We start from the raw sequence: 12,389 nt of genomic DNA, 5'->3' as shown, positions 1-12,389 counted from the left end.
TTCTGCAAACTTCATGCCTCTATATCTCGGTAAGTACTGATGGGAAAATTATTTTTTTGGGACTAAAACAATCAGAAAAATAATCTTAACATTTTCATAAGAAAAAATAATTTTTTTTTTTTTCGAATATTTTGCGACACCAGAAGACACTTCAGGATTGGGCCCTTCGACAGTCAAAGGGTTAAAGGCTCCCCATTTACATTTACCCCTGGCACCCCAAATTTACCTACTACTCCCTCCATAACATTTTTACCCACTTTAGCATTAAAATCCCCAACCACCATTACTCTCTCACTTGATTCAAAACTCCCCACGCATTCACTCAACATTTCCCAGAATCTCTCTCCTCTACACTTCTCTCTTCTCCAGGTGCATACACACTTACTATAACCCACTTTTCACATCCAATCTTTATTTTACTCCACATAATCCTTGAATTTATACATTTGTAGTCCCTCTTTTCCTGCCATAGCTTATCCTTCAACATTATTGCTACTACTCCTTTAGCTCTAACTCTATTTGAAACCCCTGACCTAATTCCATTTATTCCTCTCCATTGAAACTCTCCCACCCCCTACAGCTTTGTTTCACTTAAAGCCAGGACATCCAGTTTCTTCTCATTCATAACATCCACAATCATCTCTTTCTTATCATTTGCACAACATCCACGCACATTCAGACTTCCCACTTTGACAATTTTCTTCTTCTTATTCTTTTTAGTAATCTTTACAGGAAAAGGGGTTACTAGCCCATTGTTCCTGGCATTTTAGTTGACTTTTACAACACGCATGGCTTACGGAGGAATGATTCTTATTCCACTTCTAGACACAAAATTGTTGTTAAGATAAATTGTTTTTAATATGACTCAGCATGTAGTGAGCTATTAATCAGACTAAAGGTCAACAATTTAAATGATTTTTTTATGACAAATTCAAAAAATGGTTAAATCAAGAATTTCTGATATAATGCTAACACCACAGGACTATGAAAAAACAATAAATGACATGCCCATGCACTCTGCCCCAGGCCCAGACTTTTGGAACTTAGTTTTCAGTGAATCAAGAATCCTAAGAAACCCCTTTCACATGCCTTAAGTATTCAGTGGAGAGGGAGCAAAGACACAGGGGTCGTCCCACAGTCACGAAAAACAACAGACAGCCCCACTCCACAAAGGTGGCAGTAAAGCAACTGCAAAGAATTACAAACAGATAGAACTAACGTCCCACATCAAAAAAATATTTGAAATGGTTCTAAAAAGCAAGATCACCAACCACTTGGATACCCATCAGTTGCACAACCCAGGGCAGCATGGGTTTACAACAGGTTGCTCCTGCCTCTCACAACTACTGGACCACTATGATATGGTCTTGGATGCACTGGAGGACAAACAAAATGCAGATGTATACACAGACTTTGCAAAAGCATTCAACAAGTTCATTCATGGAGTAATAACACACAAAATGCATGATAAAGAAATAACAGGAAAAGAGTAATAGTAAACAGAGTAAGGTCAGAGGCAGCTACAGTGAAAAGCTCTGTTTCCCAAGGTACAGTACTCCCTCCCATCCTTTTCTTCATCCTCATATCCGACATAGACGAAGATGTAAGCCGCAGCACCATGTCCTCCACTGCTGACGATACCAGAATTTGCATGACAGTGTCATCCATTGAGGACACTGCTAATCTCCAAGTGGACATTAACCAAGTCTTTGAAAGGGCTTCAAAAAATGATATGAAGTTCAATGAAGAGAAATTTCAATTACTCCACTTCGGAAAACTCAAGGAAATAAAAAATGAATTGGAATATGAAACAAATTCTAACCACAAAATAGAGCAAAAAACTAATGCGAAGGACATGAGAGTGATAATGTCAGAGAATCTCGCTTTCAAAGATCACAACAATATTTCTACCACATCTGCTAGGAAAATGATAGAATAGATAATGAGAACCTTCAAAACTAGGGATGCCAAGCCAATGATGACTCTTCAAATCATTTGTTCTCTCTAGGCTGGAGTACTGCTAGACACTAATGGCCCCTTTCAAGGCAGGCAAAATTGAAGACCTGGAGAATATACAAAGAACTTTCACTGCAAGTATAATAAACCACCTAAATTACTGGGAATGGTTGAAGTCCCTTGACCTGTACTCCTTGAAATGCAGGCAAGAAAGATGCATGATAATATACACTTGGAAAATCCAAGAGGGACTAATCCCAAATCTGCAGACAGAAATCACTCCCTATAAAAGCAAGAGACTTGGCAAGTGGGGCAACATCCCCCAATGACAAGCAGAGGTGTCATGAGTATGCTAAGGGATAACACAATAAGTGTCAGAGCCCAAGACTTTTCAACTGCCTCCCAGCATACATAAGGGGGATTACCAATAGACCCCTCGCTGTCTTCAAGGAGGAGTTGGACAGGCACCTAAAGTTAGTTCCTGACCAGCTGGGATGTGGTTCATTCATTGGTTTAAGTGTAGCCAGTATTGATCAGGCCCTGATCCACCATGAGGCCTGGACATGGACCAGGCCCCATGGGCATTGACCCCCAAAACATCCTCTAGGTATACTCAAGGTATATTATATTCTTTGCTCCTTAGCAAAATTGTACTAAGTGAACAGTTGCTGAGCAAGCATTACTAAATTTAACATACATGTATATATATTAATTTTGAACAAAATAGAATGATTTGGAGGGTATATAAATCTGAAGTGGAGGAAAGGTAGGGTAGAGGTTCCCCCAAGAAAGGTTGGAGGGAGGGGGTAAATGAGGTTTTGTGTGCAAAGGGCTTGGATATCCAGCAGAGCGTTAGATAGGAATGGAGGCAAATATTTTTTTTTTGGACTTGACAACCTGTTAGTGTGTGAACAATTTAACATACTGTGAAGAGATTCAGGGAAACCAGTTAGCTGGATTTGAGGCTTGGAGGTGAAAAGTACAGTGCATGCACTCTGAAGGAGGGATGGGGATATCTACAGTTAGGAGGTGCATCTGAACTATAGTATCGGCATGCCGGTGGGAGGACAGTGATGGAAAGAATGATGGTAGAAGTGTTTCTTTTCTCGGGTCACCCTACCTCTGTGGGAGACGGCCAATGTGTTAAAAAAAATTAATTTGAGTTCCACCAACTTATAACCATTACATAAAGAAGCAATACTATACATTAGAATATACTGGTTTACTAACCTGAGTAGATCTTTATGAATTGTAGATGACTGGTGCCACAGTATCACACCTAATATGGCTGACCATGTACGCAGGGGACCCAAAACCAGTGCCATTGTACCATATGCCAACCAGAAAAAGTATGCCGATATTATCTGTAAAATAATAATATAATCAAACTAAGCACTAAACCTGGAAGGGTTATGCAGTGTTGAAGATAGATGTGCTAAAGGAGGATTATGCAGAGATTGGCAAGAAGTGACAGGCAACAGTGTTCAAGGATATGAATTAGTTGAGGCAATGGAGAATGCACAAGATAAAATATAATCAAAATTAGTGTAATAAGCTAGTTTCCATTAAAAAAAGTCAGAGTGTGTGTCAAAGGTGATTATCTGTAAAAACATTAATCAATTAAAACTTCTAGTCTCTGATTATTAATGAGAAATCTTTTCTAAATTTGGCAATAAATTTAAGGAAAAGTTCATAAATAAAATACCACAAGCCTTGCATGCTTCAGTAATCACTGACTGGAGCTCTATTATAAGGAATTTCACTGATACTTTACTAAAAGTATCTCATAAAAGTATAAAAGAGACATTTCACTCAGCAGGGATTTCAGGGGGTTTATCAGCTAATACAAGACATGAGAAAGAAGACTTGTGAAGGTCAACTAAAGAGGTGGCAGAGATAGTGGTCACAGTAGTGAGAGCAGGACTTGCTAGTGAAGATATACAGTGGACCCTCGACTAACGCTATTAATCCGTTCCTGAGAGCTCATCGTTAGTCAAAATAATCGTTAGTCAAGTTAATTTTCCCCATAAGAAATAATGGAAATCAAATTAATCCGTGCAAGACACCCAAAAGTATTGAAAAAAAAAATTTTTAACACATGAAATATTAATTTTAATACACACAAACTGAAGAAGACATGCATAGTTACATGACACTTACCTTTATTGAAGATCTGGTGATGATTGATGGGATGGGAAGAGGGGAGTGTATTGATGGTCTTAGTGTTTAGAAGGGGAATCCCCTTCCATTAGGACTTGAGGTGGCAAGTCCTTTTTTGGGGTTACTTCCCTTCTTCTTTTAAAGCCACTAGGACCAGCTTGAGAGTCACTGGACCTCTGTCGCACAACATATCTGCCCATAGAGGCCTGTACCTCCCGTTCCTTTATGACATTCCTAAAGTGTTTCACAACATTGTCAGCGTCACCATTAAACACTTGTTCAGGTTTCAGTCCTTCACTGTCTATGTACTCCTTGAATTCCTGCACATATTTTTCAGCTGCTTTTTGGTCCAAACTGGCAGCCTCACCATGCCTTATCACACTATGTATGCCACTACGATTCTTAAATCTCTCAAACCAACCTTTGCTGGCCTTAAATTCACTCACATCACCACTAGTTGCTGGCATTTTTCTAATTAAATCGTCATGCAACTTCCTAGCCTTTTCACATATGATCGCTTGAGAGATGCTATCTCCTGCTATCTGTTTTTTGTTTATCCATACCAATAACAGTCTCTCAACATCTTCTATCACTTGCGATCTCAGTTTCGAAAACATAGTTGCACCTTTGGCAAGAACAGCTTCCTTGATTGCCGTTTTCTTGGCCACAATAGTAGCGATGGTTGATTGGGGTTTTGTGTACAGCCTGGCCAGCTCGGAGACATGGACTCCACTTTCATACTTAGCAATGATCTCTTTCTTCATATCCATAGTAATTCTCATCCTTTTTGCTGTAGGGTTGGCACTAGAAGCTTTCTTGGGGCCCATGGTGACTTATTTTGCAGGTGCAATCACTAAAAAGGCTGTGATAATATGAAATGTTCCGATTGTATGCTTGGAAGCGACCACGGTGGCTGGCTGGCTTGTAAACACTGGCCAGAAGTGGACGCGTCTCAGACGGAACGAATAGTGTTGGTCGAGTTTTTTAGCGCTAATTGAGGCAAAATTTTTGCGATAAAATGTATCGCTAGTCAGATTTATCGTTAATCGATGCCATCACTGGTCAAGGGTCCACTGTACTTTACTGGTCAGCAAATTACGTCCTCACTAGCAAGCCTAATACTGCAGTTAATGCTGGTAAGAAAGGTGGTCTCTAAGTTAAAAATTTATTTACAACAAGATGCATTTTTGAAGTTCATTTTGTGGAACATCCGACTAAGCTCTGAATAAATTTGGAAGAATTTAAAACACATGGAAGCACAGGAATTATGTATGTGCATCTGAGTAGTACAGTGCACTAAACATAAGAAAGAATTGAGAATGTGGTAAGAGAGTGATGACCAAAAAATATCTTACAGTATTGAGGATAGAGGTACTGATGACTGTTTGAAAACAGGAGAGTATCAAAATTCAATTTTAACTCTCTGATATTGAACCTGATATTATCATCCTCATCATTTTAATTATTACTATTACCTTTACTTGACAGTCTTTAGCACACAAGAGACACTAGCATATTCTTCCTAATAAGGAAAGAATGATGGTAGGTAAGACACATAGGCAACAGTTAGGCAACTTTATTCCGAAACGTTTCGCCTACACAGTAGGCTTCTTCAGTCGAATACAGAAAGTAGGCAGGAACAGTAGAGAAGACGATGTAATCAGTCCATCACCCTTAAAGTCGTAGAATTTGAGGTTGTCAGTCCCTCGGCCTGGAGAAGTTCAGTTCCATAGTCAGGAACTATCTGAAGATCAAGTGACAGTGCGGAGACTTAAATACTGTCGGAAGGAGAGGTGCAGAGTAGTAGTAGTAGTGAGAATGTAGCCACTGAAAGGTCAGGTCCCTCTCAGATCCAACAATTCTCACTTGAAAAGTTTGTCCAAGGTGTTTTCTGTATCAAGATGCCATGTGTTGCAGTGTCTGACAAGATGAACATCAAAATGGTATACAATACCGACAGGTTGGTAGGTAAGACACATAGGCAACAGTTAGGCAACTTTATTCCGAAACGTTTCGCCTACACAGTAGGCTTCTTCAGTCGAATACAGAAAGTAGGCAGGAACAGTAGAGAAGACGATGTAATCAGTCCATCACCCTTAAAGTCGTAGAATTTGAGGTTGTCAGTCCCTCGGCCTGGAGAAGTTCAGTTCCATAGTCAGGAACTATCTGAAGATCAAGTGACAGTGCGGAGACTTAAATACTGTCGGAAGGAGAGGTGCAGAGTAGTAGTAGTAGTGAGAATGTAGCCACTGAAAGGTCAGGTCCCTCTCAGATCCAACAATTCTCACTTGAAAAGTTTGTCCAAGGTGTTTTCTGTATCAAGATGCCATGTGTTGCAGTGTCTGACAAGATGAACATCAAAATGGTATACAATACCGACAGGTTGGTAGGTAAGACACATAGGCAACAGTTAGGCAACTTTATTCCGAAATGTTTCGCCTACACAGTAGGCTTCTTCAGTCGAATACAGAAAGTAGGCAGGAACAGTAGAGAAGACGATGTAATCAGTCCATCACCCTTAAAGTCGTAGAATTTGAGGTTGTCAGTCCCTCGGCCTGGAGAAGTTCAGTTCCATAGTCAGGAACTATCTGAAGATCAAGTGACAGTGCGGAGACTTAAATACTGTCGGAAGGAGAGGTGCAGAGTAGTAGTAGTAGTGAGAATGTAGCCACTGAAAGGTCAGGTCCCTCTCAGATCCAACAATTCTCACTTGAAAAGTTTGTCCAAGGTGTTTTCTGTATCAAGATGCCATGTGTTGCGGTGTCTGACAAGATGAACATCAAAATGGTATACAATACCGACAGGTTGGTAGGTAAGACACATAGGCAACAGTTAGGCAACTTTATTCCGAAACGTTTCGCCTACACAGTAGGCTTCTTCAGTCGAATACAGAAAGTAGGCAGGAACAGTAGAGAAGACGATGTAATCAGTCCATCACCCTTAAAGTCGTAGAATTTGAGGTTGTCAGTCCCTCGGCCTGGAGAAGTTCAGTTCCATAGTCAGGAACTATCTGAAGATCAAGTGACAGTGCGGAGACTTAAATACTGTCGGAAGGAGAGGTGCAGAGTAGTAGTAGTAGTGAGAATGTAGCCACTGAAAGGTCAGGTCCCTCTCAGATCCAACAATTCTCACTTGAAAAGTTTGTCCAAGGTGTTTTCTGTATCAAGATGCCATGTGTTGCAGTGTCTGACAAGATGAACATCAAAATGGTATACAATACCGACAGGTTGGTAGGTAAGACACATAGGCAACAGTTAGGCAACTTTATTCCGAAACGTTTCGCCTACACAGTAGGCTTCTTCAGTCGAATACAGAAAGTAGGCAGGAACAGTAGAGAAGACGATGTAATCAGTCCATCACCCTTAAAGTCGTAGAATTTGAGGTTGTCAGTCCCTCGGCCTGGAGAAGTTCAGTTCCATAGTCAGGAACTATCTGAAGATCAAGTGACAGTGCGGAGACTTAAATACTGTCGGAAGGAGAGGTGTAGAGTAGTAGTAGTAGTGAGAATGTAGCCACTGAAAGGTCAGGTCCCTCTCAGATCCAACAATTCTCACTTGAAAAGTTTGTCCAAGGTGTTTTCTGTATCAAGATGCCATGTGTTGCAGTGTCTGACAAGATGAACATCAAAATGGTATACAATACCGACAGGTTGGTAGGTAAGACACATAGGCAACAGTTAGGCAACTTTATTCCGAAACGTTTCGCCTACACAGTAGGCTTCTTCAGTCGAATACAGAAAGTAGGCAGGAACAGTAGAGAAGACGATGTAATCAGTCCATCACCCTTAAAGTCGTAGAATTTGAGGTTGTCAGTCCCTCGGCCTGGAGAAGTTCAGTTCCATAGTCAGGAACTTTTCAAGTGAGAATTGTTGGATCTGAGTTTCAAGTGAGAATTGTTGGATCTGAGAGGGACCTGACCTTTCAGTGGCTACATTCTCACTACTACTACTACTCTGCACCTCTCCTTCCGACAGTATTTAAGTCTCCGCACTGTCACTTGATCTTCAGATAGTTCCTGACTATGGAACTGAACTTCTCCAGGCCGAGGGACTGACAACCTCAAATTCTACGACTTTAAGGGTGATGGACTGATTACATCGTCTTCTCTACTGTTCCTGCCTACTTTCTGTATTCGACTGAAGAAGCCTACTGTGTAGGCGAAACGTTTCGGAATAAAGTTGCCTAACTGTTGCCTATGTGTCTTACCTACCAACCTGTCGGTATTGTATACCATTTTGATGTTCATCTTGTCAGACACTGCAACACATGGCATCTTGATACAGAAAACACCTTGGACAAACTTTTCAAGTGAGAATTGTTGGATCTGAGAGGGACCTGACCTTTCAGTGGCTACATTCTCACTACTACTACTACTCTGCACCTCTCCTTCCGACAGTATTTAAGTCTCCGCACTGTCACTTGATCTTCAGATAGTTCCTGACTATGGAACTGAACTTCTCCAGGCCGAGGGACTGACAACCTCAAATTCTACGACTTTAAGGGTGATGGACTGATTACATCGTCTTCTCTACTGTTCCTGCCTACTTTCTGTATTCGACTGAAGAAGCCTACTGTGTAGGCGAAACGTTTCGGAATAAAGTTGCCTAACTGTTGCCTATGTGTCTTACCTACCAACCTGTCGGTATTGTATACCATTTTGATGTTCATCTTGTCAGACACTGCAACACATGGCATCTTGATACAGAAAACACCTTGGACAAACTTTTCAAGTGAGAATTGTTGGATCTGAGAGGGACCTGACCTTTCAGTGGCTACATTCTCACTACTACTACTACTCTGCACCTCTCCTTCCGACAGTATTTAAGTCTCCGCACTGTCACTTGATCTTCAGATAGTTCCTGACTATGGAACTGAACTTCTCCAGGCCGAGGGACTGACAACCTCAAATTCTACGACTTTAAGGGTGATGGACTGATTACATCGTCTTCTCTACTGTTCCTGCCTACTTTCTGTATTCGACTGAAGAAGCCTACTGTGTAGGCGAAACGTTTCGGAATAAAGTTGCCTAACTGTTGCCTATGTGTCTTACCTACCAACCTGTCGGTATTGTATACCATTTTGATGTTCATCTTGTCAGACACTGCAACACATGGCATCTTGATACAGAAAACACCTTGGACAAACTTTTCAAGTGAGAATTGTTGGATCTGAGAGGGACCTGACCTTTCAGTGGCTACATTCTCACTACTACTACTACTCTGCACCTCTCCTTCCGACAGTATTTAAGTCTCCGCACTGTCACTTGATCTTCAGATAGTTCCTGACTATGGAACTGAACTTCTCCAGGCCGAGGGACTGACAACCTCAAATTCTACGACTTTAAGGGTGATGGACTGATTACATCGTCTTCTCTACTGTTCCTGCCTACTTTCTGTATTCGACTGAAGAAGCCTACTGTGTAGGCGAAACGTTTCGGAATAAAGTTGCCTAACTGTTGCCTATGTGTCTTACCTACCAACCTGTCGGTATTGTATACCATTTTGATGTTCATCGTTCAAGGAAAGAATGATGCTGAGGGAAAAAGAGGTGGGGAAATGAAAGGCAAGGTCTTACCTGGAAAGTCACGAGGAACAGTAAGCACACGTGGCGACACAGGTATCGAGGGAAGCTACACAGTGGATCAATATACAATGACCAGAATCTGAAAAACCCAAAAGTGTTATTGGTTTATTGATGTAACTTCTACATATTCAGTCAAATATCAAAGTAATAAATAAAAATGGGCTTTCTGATTACGCACCTAAATGTCACTCATCTCTATAAAAACATTTAATCATGATGAAATAAAAATTATAAGTATTTTATTATTATAAATGTAAATGCTATGCTAGAGGATAAAGAACAGTCATAATGGGCTGAAAAAGCACAAAAAGAACAAAAAGCAATTACAAAACTTGGGAAAAATAAAAAATATTTTTTCGTATGAAGTGGAACCCCAAATATCGGCTGCTGCGTTTATCGGTCAAATTGTATTTAGGCTGGTTTTTGGGCCAAAATTTTGCTCAGTATTTCGGCTGGTGCCTCGCAAACTGGCCGTATTAGACGCCTCAGTCTGCCTCCTGCTGGGACGCTGCCCGTAGGTGAACCAGTCTCCCAGTGTCTCTTGATGAATGAGCATATACTATGCGCATTCATCCAAACAGTTTCTTAAAATCCAATGGTTTTTGTGCTTGTTTATTAAGTGTGACTGTGAAATAAGCCACCATGATCCCAAAGAAAGTTCCTAGTAAAGTTCCTTTGGTAAAGAAAGTGAGAAACACAATGGAATTTAAGAAGTTATGGAAAAATATGAGAGTGGAAGAGTTGGTGGAGGACCACAGGGAAGAGCTAACCACTGAAGAGATGCAACACCTTCAACTGGAACAGCAACAGACCACAGCTGAGGAACTTGCTTCAGAGGAGGAGGAAGAGAGGGAAAGAGGTGCCTTCTTCAGAGATTAAGGAGATCTGTACAATGTGGAGTAGGATGCAAGCTTTTGCTGAGAAATATCACCCTGACCAAGCTGAAACAAGTCATATCTGTAACATGTTCAGGGACAAAAATTTGGCCCACTTCAGGCAAATCTCAAAGAGGCACCAGAAACAGACCTCTCTGGACAGTTATTTTGCGCGAAAGGGGTCCAGTGACTTTCAAGCTGGTCCTAATGCCATTAAAAGACAAAGAAGGGAAGTAACCCCAGAGAGAGACTTGATACCCTAAGTCATTATGGAGGGGGATTCCTCTTCTAAACAATAACCACACCTCCTCCCTTTCCCCTCCTCCCTGTTTTCCATATGCCAATAAGAGTCTTCAATACAGGTATGTAATAATGATTTAAATGTTCATTTATATGTAATTGTCATTGTTTTGTGTATGTAAAACTATAGTTAAACTTTACAAAATGTATTTTATTTCTATTATTTTTGGGTGTTTGGAATGGATTAATTTTATTTACATTAATTCTTATGGGAAATATTGCTTTGAATTTAGGCCTTTTTGAATTTAAGCCGACCTTCTGGAACGGATTATGGCCGATATTCAGAGTTCCACTGTAAGCAAAATCAGAGTCAAAACCTCTTCCATGATTAAATTTCTACTGAAGGAGACGACAACAAAGAAATAAGCGAGATCCTGAAAAAAAAAGTATGTTCTGTGATGCTGCTGATGCCATGAGAGTTAAAGGTCCAGAAAGTTTTTCATAATTTCAGCTCATCCTACAAGTTATGTACAGCATCTAATATTAACACAAATTCCTCAAAATTCAAAAGAAAAATAGACATATCTATGCATGCAGTAGCTGGGTTTGATTTATTCAATGCATTATTTATAAAGAAATGCAAAGAACCATTAGCAAGAGTACTCAGTGTTCTTTGAAGGAGCAGCTTAAGAAAGGTGAAATACCAGAAGCTAGATAACAGGGATATCTTGCTACTCCTACTTACACTTTGGTCACACTTCACAGACACGCACATGCGTATATATATACATACATCTAGGTTTTTCTCCTTTTTCTAAATAGCTCTTGTTCCTCTTTATTTCTTCTATTGTCCATGGGGAAGTGGAAAAGAATCTTTCCTCCGTAAGCCATGCGTGTCGTATGAGGCGACTAAAATGCCGGGAGCAATGGGCTAGTAACCCCTTCTCCTGTAGACATTTACTAAAAAAGAGAAGAAGAAAAACTTTATAAAACTGGGATGCTTAAATGTGCGTGGATGTAGTGCGGATGACAAGAAACAGATGATTGCTGATGTTATGAATGAAAAGAAGTTGGATGTCCTGGCCCTAAGCGAAACAAAGCTGAAGGGGGTAGGGGAGTTTCGGTGGGGGGAAATAAATGGGATTAAATCTGGAGTATCTGAGAGAGTTAGAGCAAAGGAAGGGGTAGCAGTAATGTTGAATGATCAGTTATGGAAGGAGAAAAGAGAATATGATAAATGCAAGAATTATGTGGATTAAAGTAAAGGTTGGATGCGAGAAGTGGGTCATAATAAGCGTGTATGCACCTGGAGAAGAGAGGAATGCAGAGGAGAGAGAGAGATTTTGGGAGATGTTAAGTGAATGTATAGGAGCCTTTGAACCAAGTGAGAGAGTAATTGTGGTAGGGGACCTGAATGCTAAAGTAGGAGAAACTTTTAGAGAGGGTGTGGTAGGTAAGTTTGGGGTGCCAGGTGTAAATGATAATGGGAGCCCTTTGATTGAACTTTGTATAGAAAGGGGTTTAGTTATAGGTAATACATATTTTAAGAAAAAGAGGATAAATAAGTATACAAGAT

General features: G+C 40.5%; 1 protein-coding gene across 5 annotated transcripts in view; it reads right to left on the bottom strand.

The window, feature by feature from the left end:
• Window positions 1–12,389, bottom strand: part of LOC128694359 (transmembrane protein 62) — a 374,754-nt gene that overhangs the window by 37,183 nt on the left and 325,182 nt on the right. For all 5 annotated transcript variants that reach the window (XM_070093499.1, XM_070093497.1, XM_070093500.1 and 2 more), the window contains 2 exons: window positions 9,690–9,777; window positions 3,187–3,320 (listed from right to left, as the gene is read on the bottom strand). In XM_070093499.1, the coding sequence (XP_069949600.1) occupies window positions 3,187–3,320; window positions 9,690–9,777 (222 nt within the window). Of the gene's footprint in view, window positions 1–3,186; window positions 3,321–9,689; window positions 9,778–12,389 lie in introns of those variants that run through there.

Source organism: Cherax quadricarinatus, chromosome 43 (genome assembly GCF_038502225.1).
Source record: "Cherax quadricarinatus isolate ZL_2023a chromosome 43, ASM3850222v1, whole genome shotgun sequence".
NCBI classification, from domain to species: Eukaryota; Metazoa; Arthropoda; class Malacostraca; order Decapoda; family Parastacidae; genus Cherax; species Cherax quadricarinatus.
This window is presented reverse-complemented; position numbering and strand designations above follow the sequence as displayed.